Source organism: Rissa tridactyla, chromosome 2, assembly GCF_028500815.1.
Source record: "Rissa tridactyla isolate bRisTri1 chromosome 2, bRisTri1.patW.cur.20221130, whole genome shotgun sequence".
NCBI lineage: Eukaryota > Metazoa > Chordata > Aves > Charadriiformes > Laridae > Rissa > Rissa tridactyla.
Genome location: NC_071467.1, coordinates 103,935,816 through 103,955,607, shown reverse-complemented (window position 1 = coordinate 103,955,607; position 19,792 = coordinate 103,935,816). Strand labels below are relative to the sequence as shown.

Genomic DNA, 19,792 nt, shown 5'->3' with positions numbered 1-19,792 from the left:
CTTAAGAACAGGAATTTCCAGGGAAGTTCCTTCAAGCTGACAAATGCCACATATCGCTGCAAATTCTTAAAGCAAATCAGCTTTTTCCACAACTGGGAGAGGAGGTAATTGCCTGTCAGGGATCTTTACTTTTGTAGAGTTTAGGTCTGTCTTTTCCCCCTACTCAGTGATTATTCATTGTCTTCAAAGTTTGAGTGGGTTTCCGCCTTTGGTGAGGACACATACTGGAGCTCACTAGAATGGAGTGAGATGCTCATTAACATCTAGTATTCAAGTAGGAAAACTGCATTTATTTACCAAACTACATCAAGGAACAATAACGAGCTGCTGTTGCTAGCCAACGTATTGTGTTTGAGTGTGGATTCACTATCTCATTGTCAGTATCAATAAATGGGCTGTATTTGCTTTCTGAATTTTTCCAGCAATCCTAATTGGGCGCAGATATCTTAAACCACCCAAACAAGCTGCAAGGTTCAACCTAATTCACCAATGCTTAACGGAAATGCTGCTTCTGCAATACAAAGATAGATGTAACAAGTTTTCAGCGAATACAGTCTTTAAGATGAGCTGTTTTCCTCTGAAATCCCACAGCCTGCAGCCAAAACCACAGTGCAGTTTTAGAAATGGGTTTATACCACAGTTCGGGCCAATTCCAATAATTAACTCCATTTCTTACAGAGGGAGATCTGAATGGGAGATATACAAAAGGACATCAGTATTATGCATGACTAAACTCTACTGCTCCAGAAACTTAAGCAGTTCAGAATAACCATACACCACAGAGATTCAGATTAAACACCTGAAGCAATGACTTGGAAAAAGATATATCAATGAGAGCAAAATAAAGTTAAATTTTTCTTCAAACAAAATTTTTCAATTACCTACAATGGCAAGTAATTGTTTACTTTAGGATTTGTTCTCTCCAGAATTAAGCATAATGTTTCCTTGAACATCCAAGTGTTGACCAAATACAGAAACATTGATCCCCTTTTCATTTTGAAGTTAGACATACTGACTGTCCCTTTAAAATCTACTTCAAGGGAAAAGAGTAAATAAAAGATTTAATTCTTAAAATGAACTTCACACAGTGTGTTCTAAGGTGATCTTACAGAGAGGCTCTTCACCAGACAGACTGCTTGACAATTAAGTGAGCTATCCTGATGCAGTAAGTGATCCAGGAGGCAGGAAAGGATGACTTTAAACTACCAGTGTTTCTCAGTTCAGATCTGCAGCTTTTCTATATTCTAAAGATCTAATCAACAGTATACTTGCTACATTTAGAGAGGAATTCTAAAAGACTATACAGTGTAATAACACTAAGACTTTAATCATGAAACAATGCAATGAGTCGCTGGGATAAGAAAGCAGAGTACCACTATTCTTTGGCAAAATGCTTGAATTTCTACAATTCTTTTGTCAGTCATATTTGAGATATGCTGTTGGCTATTAAGGGTACTTTCAACAAGACTTTGATCATATACCACTTAGTTCCTCTAATACATTTTGAACAGATTGTCACTGAAAGAGTTTTTGAAAAAATTTCAGATGACTATGAATAACAACCACAAGGCTCACAGCCTGGGAAGCATCAAACTGTAAAAACTTAGGTCGCAGGATTCTTAAATCTGAGTGTCTCAAGACTGGGAACTGAAAGAAACTTATAGTGACAATGAATATACTGGTTCAATTAGGATGAAAGGTGTCATCAACAAAATTCTGCACAGGAGCTTGCAGCAGTCTTCTGGCAGCAAGAAAGCAAGCAAAACTATAATTTCTGTCTTCTTGCAAAGTGGCTGTTGAAAGGAAGTGCTACTATGTTTGAAAGAAAAGAAAACATTTAAAAGAATACAAGATATTCTTAAGGTAGTGCATAAAATATCACTGTTCCTTTTAAAAGTCTAGTAAACAGGTACAGAAAAGCCAATTGAGGGATTTCTGAGATTTTGAGTTCTCAGTTTTCCTTGATTATGAACTAGTAAACCCTTTCTATAGATAGCTGAAGTTTTACCTTGCACATTATGAATCCTCTAACACAGCTGTACTTTAAATCACAGTTCTTATTTGTTAAGACAATAAAGAATAGACAGCTTGACAAAACTTGTTTTAGAAGAACTCAAAGGACAGCTTTAATATGCAGACTCTTTGTGATCAGACTGCCAAAAATGAGTAAAATAATTTGCTTTAGTTCAACCAGAGTTCAAAGATTTATTCTATGTAGAGTTTCAAAGCCTGGAGGATCCCTGAAAGACTTCAGGTCAATACCACTCTGTAGCAAAGTAACTTAAAATGCTGTCCTGGTTCCGGTGGGGATAGGGTTAACTTTTCCTGGTATTCCATGCCATGTGAGCCACGCCCACCCTGAGCTGCCGGGGGAGGGGGCAGGAAGTTGCTGCTTGAAAGCGGGCTGGGGCGGCCGGGGTCCGGCCAGCGAGCGGCGAGTGGTGGGGGAGCGGCGCTTCCGTAATCGCGTTTGTATATTCCCCTGTCCGTGTTGTTGTTGTTGTTGTTTGCCTGTTCCCTTTGCTGTTCTGTTAAACTGCCTTTGTCTCAACCCAAGAGTCTTGCCTTTTCTTACGATTCTTCCTGTGTTAGGAAGGCACGAGCGAGCGGCACGTGGTTCTTTGTTGCCGTTTGAGGCTAAACCATGACAAATGCTTTTCTTGAATTTAGTAAGAAGTATGTATAAGAAACTCAAAATGTGAATGTATAAAAGCAGAAAGCATTTCAGATGTTTTGAAATTAAGCTGAAGTCCAATTGAAAAGTACCATTTCATACTCATCTTTTATAATTTACCCATTTGTTCTTAAAATTATGGTATCTCCATCAGTCAAAAATATAATCTACTCAGGATTGATGCAGAAATTATAAGTAAGAAGCTTTGCTAAAGAAAACACTTCATTGAGCTATAACTTTTGTAAAGGAGGTTTAAATTCGACAAGAAAAATTTTGTTGCTAAAAGATTAAATATCGCTTCCAGTTATTAGATTTCTTCTCACTAGTTATTCAGGGGAGAATACTTCCTTCTTAAGCTGAAAAACATGTCTTAACACAAGTATTGAAATTTCCATTCCAAAGTAAAGAAATTCTCAGCAGAGCAACTCTTAGGCCTTACATCAGATTTATACAAGCTGAAATTACCGAGACTGGAACTAAACACTGTAAAAAAACTGGCCTTGGCACTGTGAATTGAAAGCATTCAGAAATAAGTTTATTAAATTAAGAGTGCACTGGGAACCTGAACAAAACCTATGAAAAATCAAATGAAAAATCCATAAAGGTCTTCAGTGAATACACGATCAAACCTATCTGATGTATGTGGAGTCTAAATAAAGTTAACTGCTTAACAATATGTACAGAGAAAAGTGTGGTTTATGAGCATACTTCAAATAACGGACATACTTTTTAGCTGTAACCTTTCATGACTAAAATAATCCACTCCAACACTTCATTGCATCACTGCATCGATCCGTTTCATGTTCGCAACCTTCCTCCTTCATTCCTGCTCCCCCTCAGGGGAAGGTATCTCATGATGGTGGCCAACCTGTGCAAAAACCAGAACAAAAACCCAACCCACCTCCCCACACCAGAAAACCACCCTTTATCAAACATCAAGCTGCAAAAGCCCACGGATGTGCAGTGAACTGTGCTTTAGCACCAGAGGGATGCAAAACCAGCGAGCTGCCTCCAACCCCTTGTGCTTCAGGGAGGCCTCACACACAAGACCTGGAACGTTTCAGTAGTTCCAACACCCAAATGGTCTTTCCCATGAAGGAGCAGCCACCACTCCTTTACTTCTCCACCACTTCCTGCAGTAATAACGAGCCCTTAAGCTTATTAGAAACTGGAGACCTCTGAGGAAGACTCTCCCTATGACAGCAAAAAGAATACTGCTACAACAGTTCAGTTTCCCACTTAAAAGTTATTAAAAATTACAATGTATTGATTCTATGAAAAATAATTTTATGGCATAGGTAAATGAACTACATTATTTCTACTTCAGTGCCCATAAAGGGATCCTGCATATCAGGGTGTTTGCAGCATGAGCTATCCTTCAAAAAGCTGAAGGATTCCAATGCATCCTTTCCCTCAGGAAGTAGAGCCTGACTGCAAACCTTGCACTAGAACATACGAACACAGAAATGGAAGGGTTCACCTGGACTATCAGTTCAGAATCTCACAGGAACATAAGTACTTGGAAACTAAACTAGTATTATGTGATTTTTTTTTTCCTGCCAACTCCCACTCACCACTAAATACTTCCAATATCTTAAGAGAAATTTTAGATGTATTATAGAAGACCACATGCCACAAATATATGGCATGCCACTAGAAGACAGCAACAGAGATGGCACATCTCAAATTCCTGTTTTGCTACCCCTTTAACATTTCAATTTATTAAGTGAAGTGCACCCAATTTCCCAGCTACAGTAATACAACCGAAGCATTTCATTACCTGTTTTCAAAGTCTGCTCTGCATCAGAAAATAGGCAAGTCAATAGACACGTAGCACACTTACATGTGCTGTACAGGGCTTCACTTCTCTACTAGAAATTTCCACGATCTACAATATGAAAGATGCTAAACCCCAGCCTTTGACATATTGCCCTGCTAATTTTCTCAATGGCATTATTTATTTCATGTGCCCGTCCATCCTTCTACCAAGTATATTCTTTTTGAGACTGCCACAGCCTCTCACCTGATTTTTCCTGTTGCCACAAAGACCAGTATTAAAGCATACTAACATGGAACCTATTTGTTCAATACACGTTATTATGGCAACTACTTCACAATATGGAAGCTTAAGGTAAGGGGAAATATGAGAACGGCAAACATGCTCACTGTCACTCAAGTCTCAGGAGACAGTAGAGCGAAATCAAAATGCACTTGAAAAATAAAGCAAACTGTGCACTGACAACTTAAAGCTTAAAATATCTCATCTAATTAGACACCCCTTGCTGCCAGGTATATACTGTGCAATGGAAAATAAACATTCAGTTTTCTCTATTTGTACTAGGCTCAAAAGCTTTTTCGTATTATGAATCACTAATCATTACTAACACCTATTAAAAACACCTATGCACTTTCGTGATTTATAACTCTCTATTCATAACTTACAGCAATAAGTTTCATGCATGACGTGTTTCAACCACCTGAAGTGGAATTTCATTCTAAGCAGAAAATTTTAGAAGAACTGTGAGGGGGCTCAAGTCCAGCTCCTGCTGAAGTCAGGCTCCTCATTGCTTCAACAAAAAGTGGATCAAAGCCCTAAACGGCATTTTTTTTTTTTTAAATTAGATAAGAAGCAACATGGAAAAATACTATCTACAAAAAACTCAAGAATATTTAAGAATAAAAACTTGTTTACCTCCTTTAGATTTTCTAAGCAAAAGCAAGCTGCAAATGTATTTTATTGTTATGCAGGTCCTAATCACAAGAGGCTGATCAAATGTGAATAGTATAAACAACTGTTTTTTTTAATTTACTAATTTCTATTTTATCTTTTTGCACAGTATGAAACTCCCATTCATTGTTTGGCCTATGCAGTACCCTTTTAACACGACACATACGACAAAGGCAGGCATTTTATTAAGTTGCATGAGAAGCTATGCTTTTAAGACAAGTCTAGGCTGTCAAACTGCAACCTTGGTGCATGGTACCTACCAACAGTCAGAAAAGTAAGTGGATGTAGCAAAGATGCTGCATTTCCCCTCCCCCTCTCAAAAAGTAGCTATTAGATTTCTCAAAGATGACTTTTTTCTCCATCCTTGAGAATTTTAGAAGTGGCACCAACCAGAGAAATGATCAAGGTATTCTGTTGATTTCAAGACTGAAGACTAACATTAAACAGAAGCAATACATTTCTGTCTTGTAAGTGCCGTGGTTCCAGTGTCAGTCACTACTGTAAAGGTGTAATGGAGCAGTGGAGTGTTGCTCACCAGGAACCTACAGTCTCTGCAGGCCTCATCAACACTAGGAATGAGCTGAGCCAGAACATGAGGGTAGAGGTACTGGATGATATTTGGACTGCCTTTCTCTTGTAGCTTTTGTTTTCTGGAAACATTAATAACTAAAATATGGACATCAGGGTGATCACAACAAGTTGCGAAATAATGATTTGAACAGCTGGTCCAGGGTGGATTTACATAATGAATAGCTGGGACTGGCCTTTAGAATACAAAGCCTCTGTATTCCTGATGTGGCAAGAAGTGATGGCATTTGTGGTAACAAATAACTCAGGACTTCAGGCTATATGACAGCAGAAATAATTTAAAATTATTAAATACAATTTCAGCCTCATTATGCTCCTCAAACCCAAAGACTTCAATTTGCAGAACAGAAACTTCAAATCTTGCTGGGACATATATGTTTGTATAGTGCTTAGCTTTTAGAAATGCGGTCCCCAGAAACTGTAGCTATTATTTGTGTCGGTGGGGCTAAGGTTCTGGAGATTTTTATCCTGTGTTTAAGAATTGTTCTTGTATTACCCCTCTGGTACGGTATCTCTTTAGCACATACAACACTGACTGACCATAAAAACGTCAATTTAAAACTTCAAACTTAAAATGGAATTAAGATGATGGGTGGAGGCTCCTTTCTATCAAGCAGAATTTCCTGCCTTGCAGACACGGGGTCAGCACCTGAACCAGCAGTTCATGAGTATGTTTTCCAGCATGCCATTCCGGTTCAATCCTGGATGCAATTTAACAAAATAGCAGGGAAACTCTTAAGAGGCAGAAAGGTCAAAAATAGAAAAGTTACTTAAGAAGTCCTCTCGAAGACTTTACTCTAGCAACAACACTACCACCTCTACATGGCTTTGAGTGCAGAAGTATTTCCAAGCTTATTTATAACTTTCCTATATAGAGCAAGTGTTAATTACAAATGTACTTTCTCTATCTTTGCAAACCATACATGGGGAATAGTATTTAGCAATAACAATACGCAATATTCCTTAATACAATTCTTCTTGCCTTTTGTTTTTCAGAATTTGGCGCATTTTCTACGCAAGAAAACATCACAGTATTAGGACGAACTAACAGCGCTATGCCACCACCGTGCCTTGCTGCTTGAAATGGTATTCTAGAAATATTAATCACTGGCTTGCCTTTCCTCTTCCAGACTCCATTTAAGAGGGAATTCTTCTTCTACCTATATGAGTCAGATTAAATTCCTATATCTTTTAGACTGACATTTTTCTGAAGATGCTCAATGATTAGACATACCCACAATAAACTAAAAAGGACTGTGCAAGCTTCCCATGTAGCTCTTTCTCCAATAAACTCCTGACACAGCAACCAAATCAAAATCCCAATCAAAATCTCCTCATGAATATTTATATATTGCATTCTGTGCTGGTTTTTGCTATTTCTCTCATACATTCTTTGTGTGCTAGAACAAAGCTCACAAAAGTTAAAATAATGTAAATAAGTCTCCTAAGTCCTACTACTTATATTGTCCTCCTTTAAGGAAAAACTATTAGAACTTAAATTCTTATGAGTGAGAACAGAGTCTGGTTATGAGAGGAGAAAGAAACTGCAATGTACATCTAAGTCATATTTGCATTTTTAGAAATTTGTGGTATAGGATGATGATCCCAGCAATTCTAAATTAAAAGTGCTATAATCTTAATCTTATATTGTTCTCTATATATTGTTAGTCTTAAAAACGATTAAGGGGCTGCAGATTGAGAACCATTCCTTAACGTATTTCTAATATGCACTTATTTTACCAAGTTCTAGTTTCCTAGCAAATTGGTTCATAGCCACCATTCAACAGTCAGCGGTGGGACACGAACATCATTTTTGCAGAAGAGACTAGGAAGTTTAAATTTCTTTCTAAGAGACTAAAGCAGACAACTATCTCAAGAACCTCATTTTTATGAATTTCCCATGCAAAAATACCTCAAAAATTCAGGATGAAAAAACCATAACTTTCCAAACCCAGGCTTTATTTTACTCAAAGTAACACGGCAGAGGACATTGTCCTATATCTGCTCAAGGATCAAGACTACTTTAAAATCAATACAGTTCAGTGGTCTTTAGTTCTTTCAAAACAGGCAATATCCTGGTTCTCAACAGACATCTACTATGACCATTGCCTTAAATCAATCCCAAAACATTGCAGAGGTAAGCTTGACAATTTCACCAAGTTACAAAAGAAGTTACCTACACACAGAAGTTAACAACATAAAGACTGCATTGCCAAAAAGCATGCTGAATAGCACATGAACACAATGAAACATCATTAATGCTTCTTTTTACGTTTGAAAAACTCATACCTGGGCACACTGCCTGTTAAGCTTCTTTCACTTGAAGATGATGATGACGACGATGAGGATCCGGGTCTCTGTTCTGTTTTCATTCCTAGAGTCCCTGTTGCACTAATCAGAGGTTTTTCACCATCCTCTTCTGGCTTTTTTTTTTCACTATCACTTTCATCACTGCCTTCTCCTAAGATGTCATCCACCTGCCAAGGAGTGGAGAGTCAGTGTATCTGCTAACAGACTATTCTATATCAATCTTTCAGAATTATTGGATTGCTCTTAAATAATCATTAAGAATATCCTTCAACTTTCCTTGACCTTCTCCTTGAAAATTCAAATCAAACCCCAATGTCTTCAATACGATTTCTGTAGCAGGGTCTAGCAACATTCTATTTGAATTAAATATATTTAGTCGATGTTTAACTTAAGATAGATATAAGTATACTCACATACATGATACAGTCACTTTTGAAGGTGTTTGCATTTTATTATAACAGCATGAACAGCTATAAACAAGAAACTATTATGGAAGAAGCGCTGTCATGAAATTAAAGGGACAGATGCTTTATACTATTATAACATATAACAACATACACTTTATACTATACATAATTTATACCATTATAACCTACACAATCACTTGGGCAAGGGATATTAAAATCTCTAGCTAATAAGTATTCTTATATTTACAGGTATTCCTTTATAGATAAATAACTTTAAAGAAGTGTATTCCTAAGTAATACAATATGAATGGAACAGAACGTACAGAAGCCCATTCAAACCAGATTGTCTGCTTATTCTAATTAATGAAGGCAAATCTATCAAAATATTTACACATTTCATTAAACACATTTCATTTACACATTTCATTAAATAATTGTTTGGCCTTTGCCTTTGAAAACTTAGCATGGGATTTCATACTCCTCTAAGAACAAGCTAATTTGCTTCTGACAGGTTGGAACTGCTGAAACCATCATTAAAAGCAAGTCATATTCATGAGCTACCCTGCTGAGCTTCAAAAGGTTATACTCTCTTTGACTTGGCATTCAACCGTCAGAAAGATATGAAAACATGCGGAGACAGAGGTGAAGATCCCTACAGTGTCTCTATTTTTATGAATAGCAGAGGACATAGAAAGAAGCTATGTGTATTTCTCTACTGATATTTAAGAATTTTTCCTAAAAGCAGCTCATATCAGCATAAGTTAAAACAGGCTTTGCAACCACTCTCTGTTGTCACTAATACCACACCTGCTTTACCAAGAAGAAAAACTCTGTATCTGAACGTGGCCCAAAAGATTTTACACTGTTTTTCCACTGATCTTCCGAAAAGCTGGAAGAAAGCTGTAAGAAAGTCACTTATATCTCATCTTTCGTAAATGCACCTCTGATTTTGTTTACTTTGTTTACTTTCATTCTTTGTTTACTTTGATATGCATAGAAGGAAGATCAAAGCTGCTCTCTCTTTATCAAACTAAATGCAAGAGATCTACATCTAAGTTAGTCGTACATATACATGCCCCATTTCTATGTAATGGCATTGTAAATGCACATATAAATCATAGAAATACGGCAAAATTTGAAAATCATTGCATATGAAAACAATTAATGTGGGATGGTCCTTACAAACTGCTCTAATTAGAAAGGCTCCCAAAAATACAGATTCCTGCCTAACTATGGACTAAATTGCAAACTGTCCTGAAAAATACAAATATTACCATCTACATCTTCCAGAATTGTCAAAGGAAATGGAAAACAAACTATGCTTTCATTGAGGCAGCAAGATTTAAGCTCTTCATTTGAACAAATTAATAGGTAAAAAAAGCACATTAACATTTAGGAAGCAACTATCTACCTAGACACATCACTAACTTCAAATAAATAGAAAAGCTTAAAGAGCAGAGGAAACTTTCAATCTGGTTCCAAGACAGATACTGATGTGCCAACTACAATTCCTGCTTATAACATTAGATTTTATATGATTAATACAAACGGAATGTAACACATCAGAAGAAAATGCCAGCTAATACCAAATTTTACTGGTAAGAGACAGTGAGGGGATGTTTACCGCTTAAAAACTACTATAGCAGCTATCTTTAAAATACTTAAAGACTTTTATAACACAGCAGGAATGATTAACATTGAAAAAGAAAAGTGATCCATCCCTTGAAGATGACAAATTGTTCCATCTAGCAAAAGAATGAAAAGTCTGACAGTTCTTTTAAACACCCGATTATAAAAGCCAGAAGAAGTCCTCAGCTGACAAAGCTGTTTTATTTCTCATTTAGGAGGAGCACAGCATACACTCATGCTGGCAAAATAGAAACCAACGAGCAATGAGATTTTCAGTCTCATTCTCTGATTATCAGCTGTAAAGCACCTAGAGCTTTGTTAAAACGAAAGCCAAAACCTTCTGTACTATTAACAAACCAGGTCAGCTGGGAAACGTTCTTACTCCAGAAGTTGAGTTTACACATTCAAAATGTATCAAGACTCTGAGAAAACACCAAAAAGAGAAACTCACGAGCAACCTCAATTTGTTAGAAAGATAATTTACAGGCAATGTTTTGGGACAGCAATATGGATGTGACAGAGACCTATTATTATGCTTTACGTTTTTTGGAAGAAGCAGTTACATATACAGTAATGTAAACTACATAGTAAAAAAAATAAAAAAGGAAGTTGTAAATAACTTTAATTCTCGTTTTCAAACTAGCAATTATTTAAAAATTCAAGTTTTAATAGAACTGAGAAACTAACTACCTCAGACAGCAACAGGACAACACATGTAACTACCTAAATGATCTCTCTCAAAAGCAGTAGAATGCTCTGAATAAATTCTTTACTGGAATTACAGAAAATTCTACAAAAAGAATAGGTTTGACAGACAGCTGTTCATTTTGTGCTCCAGTTTTGCATGGAAGACACACAAAATTTCCCCCCCCCAGTCTTTCCGAAAAGACCAATTGTACTTTTGCTCCAACTGGGTGCATACATTAAGGGAAAACCAGAAAAAAAACGAAGTATTTACAAAGAGTTCATTACGTTTGTTTCTACTGCCAGAAAAATGACTGTTCATTGTTAGCAATGGAAACAATTGAATTGGTATTGATAGTAATCATAAATAAAAACGAACTGCATTTCAGCATAAAGCCTGTGTCTCCTAAGCACCTGTTTGAGATTGCGTTGAATACATTGCATCTCAGGAAGAACTTGCAGATACTAATATAATTTGTCATCTGAATGTGCCAGAAGTTTTCAATACGTGCCTTATATTCCCCCCATGGCACATAAATTCATAAAAATAACTCTAAAATGAAATTAAAATGTCTGGCTACACCAGTAATTGCAGGTATCCCCATGTAAAACATGGTATTACCTTAACATACTCTCTATGAATACTTTAAAATGCTGCCAATATTTGGGGCCAGGGACCACGATGCCCTCTTAGTTATAGAAGATAGCAGACCACCAGCTCTACCCAATTAGTGGGTAAATTGATGCTCTGCAAACAAATATCAGACAAAAAAAATGGCAAATAGAGGTTTCACATGTCAATTCAAGTTTCACTAGCTTTATCTGCACTGCATTTCTTTTATGTTCTTTCAATTAGCTGAGTACGTCTGACTCTCAGTGTTTCTGGTCAGGATGACATACCCAACGTAAGCACCACAAATACCAATTTCTTTTAATACATATCTCAAACTGTATGTGTACAAGTACTTGAAACGTAATAGGCTGGTAGTCTTGAAAAAATTAATCATGAAATGTACACCACACCTTTTTTGAACATACTTAAACACACTGCTGACATCCTGAAATCCCAGCGTGCTCAAAACTTGTTCCTAAGAACAAAAACACTTCAGTGTTTGGCGCTGGTTTTGCTTGACGTTTTCTTTTTTTTACCAAAACAAATTTTGGGACTGATCTACACACTTGCATGACTTATATGAAGATTTGTTTATTTATTTTTAAAAAAGAAAAGTAAAAAGTTAGTGTTTTGGTCTTAACAGGTTACTTCTAAACTACAGGACGTAAACTGCTAAAGGCTGTAAATATACTGCATGTGTTTTAAAAATTATCAAGTACATGTGCATAATCAGGCAGACAACATGAAAGACAGCGCTTTTAATTCCTATCCTCAATTACATCTAAAGTATCTAAAGCCACATCTGCATTAGAAAGCTGTCCTGGAAACATGAGCACCTTCCAAATGCTGCTAACATCCTAATTGCTTTGCAGTGCATTAGCAATACTGCCAAAAGATGCTCTTTCCATGTAATTCATTGTTTCTCCAGAACTGCTGGGCATGCTGTTTGTGGAATAAGAAAAGTTTCCCTAGAGGACAGAGAGCTTGCTTTTATAAGCTCCCATAATCCTCCATTTGATCCTATAATCTTTACCCCAACCTCCATTTCCAACATTCCCTTCTGTTTTGTCCCAAACTATTGCTTTTCAGTACATCAGTGGAGTTTTTACATGTATTTTACATGAAATGTTAGAAAAATCAGCAGACTATTTCAGGAACTTTAACACAGCAGTAACACAAGAAACGAAAGAAGGAGTAGATGGGAAATGTCATGTCAAAAAATAAAAAAAGCCCTTCTTGAGCCTGTGAAATTAACAGCGTACGATGGTATTAGATTGCAAATCAAATCAGAGAGGGTGGTGGCTCCATCTTCCTGGAACTGTGCACTGAGCTTTCTAACTTTCCAGCACAGAGGTATGAGAACAAAACTGTTCTGTCAGTGGCAAAAAAATTGGAAATAATATTGTAAAAAAATTTACTAACTCCACAACATTAAGTAGTTTGCAGGAATTAATACAGTACAACTCTAGAGAAGGTGCAGTTATCTTCCAATAGTCCAGCTTAACAGGAGGTCACCTAGCAGTGCTCTAACACAGTGCTGCAGCCTTAGAAGATTCAATAGCAGCTGAAAAGTACACATAATTTGGAAGCAATACTTCCGAACACGAAAGCAAGCTGTCCCACAGCAATGTGGGTCACTGAGAATATTTCACCGGCAAAGTATCACAGTCAAAGAAGAAAAGAATGAGAGCTCTTTTTAAAAAAAGTTATGTTCTTCACAAGGTTCAAGCAAGGATGCCTAGTTGCCAACACTGCCATGGCACACAATTGCCTGACAAATTATTATGGTAGCACATTCACAAATGTTTGTTCTCTCTTTCCTCAAGCTCCTCAAATCATACCATAGGCATCTGGTAAAGCAAGGAAACGTTTATCAAGAGTGGGACAGGAGAAATGAGACCTCTGCAATTGACTTGGAAAGTTTAACCCCTTGACACCCAAAAAAAGACACCTTTTGCAAAGAAGTGAGAGGTGGTGACAGGATTGATAAAGCACCTTCATGAGCAGAAAGTCAAGCACAGGGCCATTTAACTTTTGCAGGCAGCCATCTTTAGTTGCAAATCCTGCTTGGTTCTGTGCTACCCAGCATAATACAGATTTTACCCACGTGCAAAACCTCAGCAAGGCCAGGTGTTATTAAGCAACTTTCCATGTTGAAGTTTCTACAATGGCTGCCTATTTGAATGTTGACTTGTCTTCTACTGAATACAGCATTAATCTAGTTTTTCCATGTACTTTAAAAGGCAACTGATTTGTGTTACATCCTTGATAGAAGGCGCTGAGTTCAGCAACATACCTATAAAGTCTTTTTAATTTTTAGTGAAGCCAAATAGCAAAAAAGAAGCAATCGTGGATAGCTTTTTTTATTTTAGGCAGCGAACAGATTTCTGTTAGAAGTCAGACCTTTAGAATGAGAGCAAAAAATCAAACCTGTGAAGCGTGTTTCCTGGCACCCGTGGTCTGGAATTCTGCTCATCTACTGTTAGTGAACTGCACATAGAAATATTAGCAGCCCCTGGTGAAGACCTACCAGTTTTAGGATGAAAAGCAATTATGTAAGAAAAAAAAACCCCAAAACTTTAAGCCCTGGCTCTACACTGGGCACAGCTGCTTATGCTGAAATTTGAAAAACAGCAGTTTAAAAAATACCATGTGGAAGTTACTTAAAGGAGCTCCCGCTGACAATCCCTGGAGGCTGCACTGGGACCCTGCTGGGGAATGAACAGTGGCAACAGCAGACCCAATAGCTGTAGTTCAAAAACTCGGCTGCACAGCATTAGCTAAAAAGTCTGCACACATTTTAATTGCGGCCCTGGGCAATATAGTGTGCTCCTAAAAGGCAGATACTGCAGGGAAGAAAGCCAAAGGAACCAAACAGGTTGCCTGTATTAATCTGACCACTTAAATTGTGCAAATGAAAAGGTAAGGCAATTGCGACAACAGCCATACAATTCACCACATTTGGGTTTTACTACTGCAGTTAATACTTAAACTAGAAATGAAACGTCACTTAGAGATTACACACTGATATTGTTATTAAAACACAACACTAATAACAATCCTGTAACCTTGATCACGATCAAATGAGGCTGTTAATCCTTCACAGTACGCTATTTAGAAGTTCTGAGTATCTTTGGATTTACCATCTGGAAAGCAATGCCTAGATTTGCGTAGAAACTTTGTAAACATTCGTGAGATCTTTAGGACAAATACTTGAAAACTGCTAAAAGAGACAGGAGGTCAAGTCTTTCCTTGGTAATTAGGGTGCTTCGAGTGCTGACTTAAGGATTCTAAAACATTAACATTATTATTAGCATAATGAAAATTGCTTTCTTCAATTAAATCAGTAACACTTCATGATGTTGGAAAGAGAAAAAAGCCTATTCCTAACTACCAATTTTTGAATTATAAATTAAATTTGCATGGACTAAAAGTTACTAATTGTAAAATCCACAATGATTTTTTTAATTCAAAGTCTCTGAGGACAAAATGCCTCAGGGGAGTTAATGCAACGACTTCTCCAAAGCCTTCCCGAGTCAATGACATCACTGCAGCCTCGACGCTATGGCTTTATCCGATTAAAAAGCCATCCATACCTCTAATCTTCCTTTCCTTTGTTCTGTTTTCAAAAGAAATCCTCTGCCAAAAATTCGTTAAATAGTAACAGGCCTATAAATCTACATTGTATTTTTTTTTAATGGTGAAATCAGAGAATAAAATCAAAATTACCAACAATACCTATGGCCAGAATACAGCTGTTCGCCTAGTCATCAGGATAGACTTGATGGGAATCACTGAAAAACAGGAACACCATTTCAGTTCTGCCTGGACTGCACGTTAGCTTATGACTGAGATGGAGAGGAAGGATAGCTTAAGCCTACCGGAGGCAGGCCCCGTTTCTTTGGTTGCAGCATTTCTAAAACAATGATGCCCTAACAGAAATAAGAGCTCCCTGGCTGCTAAGTGCAATGATTCTTCAATTTAGACTGCTGAAAACATCCATGCCAAAATTCCAGAAAAGGCTCCAACAACATGAGTTAAAGGCCAGTGAGTAAGAGGATGATCTACAGCTACCTCTCAAAGGAATAATGTGGTTTTAGTCTGTTATGGAATGTTACTTACAAAAAGTTCTGGCTTTAGGTAAGACAAAAAGCCAGTAGTAGGATGAGCTCTGCCCTGGGGTTCTTTGCAGGGAAGCAGTCTCCTCAGTAACAAACAGCCTTTCAGTTGAGTAATGTGATAGAATTACAGAATGGTTCCGGTTAGAAGGGACCTTAAAGATCATCTAGTTCCAAACCCTCTGCCATGGGCAGGGGCACCTCCCACTACACCAGGACGTTGTTCCACTCTGCTACACTGTAGAGCTTAGTTTTGCAATACCATTTTCATGGTTTGCCTAGTATCACTTTATCTGGTCGTTAACTGCTACATACCATTAAAAAACTGCAGATGTGGTAAGACAGTCAAATAAAGCCCTTTCTTCCTCTCCATGCTTAGCTGGGTGATCACAAAAAGCACGCTAGGAGGGATTGGTTGAAGCCTCACTGACTAGACTACTTGGACCTACTCTGCAGCACTCGTATAGCTCAGCTGCAAGACCTTAAAATAGGAGAAAAAAAACCCAAAACATTTTCAGCCTGGACTTACGCACTTCTTGGTGCCTCTTTCCAATATTTCTGAGTCCATTATTAAGTTTGGCTGAAATGAGCTAACAATATTAATTTCTTATAACTTCCATAGCTATAAGCAGCTATGGGCTGCAGCACGAGGCCATTTCTTACTGGAGAGAAAAGAATCCACTTAGCTTGACATCAGGAAAACTTGTTTCCAAATATGGTAGCTAATCTAACAATTTTTAACTTGTCTTTGATCTTAATTTTTTCCTCTGTGTATGTAAACTTTCCATTTTGCTTTTTTTGTCTTAATGAATTGGATAGCTGTTTCTGTATATTCTTACCACCTGAATGTTTAGGAGCCGTTATCTGAGGAGCAAGAAATTACCACTCATGTCTTCAAAAAAGCTAGAAAGTTTTTTAACATGCTTTAAGATGTGATATTATAACATAATGCATGTGAATAATTAAACTTTCCTACAAGGCACAAAGTTTGTATTAAGAGACTTGGGCTGAATTTAAGTCACTTTGAAACAAAACATTTTTTTCTACAAAGATGTCACTGGAAGGATAAACTGTCTGAAGTAGGTTAAGTCATCCCTCAGTACATGAAATTTAAAGAATGCGTGATATAACTCAGTCCCATTTGTTCTGAGTAACCTCAGAAGAACTTGCCTTTCACGTTCTATTTAAACTATCTTCTTTCTTTGGCATTAGAGCATTTTTTCCTTTCAAATTTCTGACTTGATTTTGAGTCACATAATGCATTTAGGCATGTGCTTCAACACCCCTTTGTCTCAAGCACTTCAAATGCAGATTTTACTGTTCTCTACTACAATTACCACTGGCTCATCTGAACAGGTGATGAATCAGTAAAATCAGAAGAGTAACAAAAACTAGTCTTGTTCATCATTTAAAAAAAAAAATCACACATATTTTTTTTCCTCTATTTAAATCTCCATACGCTGAAAACTGTCTTTGTACTATCCTGTTTTTGATAAAGGCTGCTTCAGGTTAGACTATCAAGTCTGTCAATGCTATTATATCTACTTTGATAGATTAGAAAAAAATTGCTGTAAACAATTTAAGGAATATTACCAAACCTTAGAAAAAAGATTTTATAAAATTTATTTCACATATAATTCATTTAGAGATCAGTTTTCATGTCTTGGATCACTAAATTTAAATTATAATGTATTCTGCTGAAGCAGTTGGCTAAACCGAAGCTGGTCAGAAAAAGGTTATACATTTATATACTCGGTCACGAACTGTATATTCTTCAATATTGGTTTCCCTACTGAAGATGATAGGGTTTGACTATTAAACATGCTCAATACTTGCAAGCTTGAAGGAAATGAAAACCATCTGAGTGTTCAGCATTTCCATTAAGCAGAATATTAATCTTGCTCTTTCTATTTCACTTACCCCACCTGTTTTAAAAAAAAAAAAAGCAAAACAGAAACAACCCGCACCTTATGGGACATTGGAAAGTTTGTTAGGCTGTAAACACCTAGAATCACAGAATAATTTAGGTTGGAAGGGACCTCTGAAGGTCACCTGGTCTAGCTCCCTGCTTGAAGCCAGCACAGTTGTATCAAGTTACTCAGGGCTTTGTTCAGGATAGTTTTGAGTATCTCCAAATATGGAGAACCACCATATGGAGTTTGGCTTCATTTTCACAAATTCAAAACTTCTAATTTGCTTCTTCTCAGAGAGACAGGATATGAACATTGGAATTACAGGACAAAAGCTGAGCATCAACAGGGAAGAGGGATTTAGATTTATCCAAATATTTTTTTTCCTCCCCTGCATAACACTACTAAGCACCAAGCAGAAACATGAGTGAGCGTACCTTCAACAAATAGATGGTAGGTTTAAATTTAAATACGGGGTTTCCTAGTTTTGCAAGATGAACAGAAGCAAGGAGGAAGGAGGACTGCCAGTTTCAGCATCCCGCTGCTAGATTGGACTACATGCAACAAAGCTATCGCATTGCTTGATAAGCAACATCTCAGTGATAGTAACAGCTTAATTACCTACCTTTTTAAGCTGGTTTATTGCTTAACTACACCATTTCCCTGTCATGCTTCATTTTGTGTCTACACAACCAACCATGCCATAACAGTACATGACAGAGGAACAGACCACTGCCACGACCTGAATAGTGGAAGTCTGCAACAGGAAGCAGACTGATGGCTTGGAAAAGTTATGTTAAAAGTATTATTGTATGCTCTTTCGTGGCCACTACAGAATTTCATGAACTGATGAACCGAACCATCTGCTGCTACTGCGGCTTACTGGTACTATCAGCAGATGCTCTTACACAGAGTAAAACCCATGTCACTGGGCAATCTTTCAAGTTTTTCCATACCTGCAAATCTTAAACAAAACCAAAAAACCTGCAGTGGAAGAGAAACCCAAGCTGCACATTCAAGTTTAAGTGCCACACTTTAGGTGTCCCTATTTCACCTTTGACAAATCTTTATCTTAAAGGAATGAGCTAGAGAGTGAATCCACAGATAATAGTCTTGTACTCAAATTTTGTTACACTCTTTTTGTAGAGGTAAGCACTACATAAATATCCAGAGACTGGAAAACCTAGACAGTATGTTGATACTATACAAATAGAATGCTAGCGTACACAAACTCATGGAAGGAAAAGGAGCAAGGATTTATACAAATAGACCTTCACTGATTTTTACTTGATATAAATTAACTTTCAGGTGTGCAAAATGAAGAAAGACTACCATCAATGTAATCTTTAGTAAAAGATTAAGTAAAAGAAAAAGTGAAAAAAAAAAGCCAACAAAAAGGCCAGGTAAAGACTAGAAGTATCCATACCCGTTAAACAAAAAAAGGTAACACAGGCAGATTCTTTGTGGGTTACAGCCTGCTGCAAACATGGACCAGTATAGCTCCCACCTTGTTAACCTTTATAGCAACATGTTAAAAAAGTTGTTAATAGTTTACAGTAGTACTGCTCACCCTTGTTTTAAAACAGGACAGTATCATGATACTTTTTGTTCTCAAAGCCATCCTTTCTACTTCAAAGGATGTATATTTTACTGATATGCAGCAAGAGGCAGCTTTGTTTTACGATTTTGCAAGTCTCTCCTAAGAGCTGTTAGTCTGGCTATTAACTGAGGCACAGTTGTGCCAGAAGCAGCCGTACCTTTCTTATTCCTACAGATTTAGCAAGACATGCAAAAACAGTCTAGCAATCAAGATTTTTTTTTTTAGTAACATAAATTAATCTCATTTGCTAATAGAAGGATGCTTGCAAAAGGTGTTTAAACACTATCACAAAATACCACTGACACATAAAGGTAGAAATCATAATATACTATTACAAATGACACGTGGCAATTGGAGAGGGCGTAGTGCCTAGGCTCCGAGTGATCTTTTCTGACGCATTTCACTGCCAAGGGGAGACATCTGTAGCAAGATGCTACTCAAGTGCTGAGGGCAGCACTGTAACAGTATGTTAGTAATAAGAGATTGTACAATTTCTGAGCTCCTCATTTAGTTTTATATTATTTATGTTAT

The 19,792-nt window shown here is 37.1% G+C and overlaps 1 protein-coding gene across 4 annotated transcripts in view; it reads right to left on the bottom strand.

Annotated features, from left to right (window-relative positions):
• Positions 1 to 19,792, bottom strand: part of CTDP1 (CTD phosphatase subunit 1) — a 113,198-nt gene that overhangs the window by 32,043 nt on the left and 61,363 nt on the right. For 3 of the 4 annotated variants that reach the window (XM_054189384.1, XM_054189386.1, XM_054189383.1), the window contains exon 12: positions 8,280 to 8,467. The exons of the other annotated variant lie outside the window; for it this stretch is intronic. In XM_054189384.1, coding sequence (XP_054045359.1) covers positions 8,280 to 8,467 — 188 coding nt within the window. The remainder of the gene's footprint in view (positions 1 to 8,279; positions 8,468 to 19,792) is intronic. 4 annotated transcript variants of the gene reach the window in all.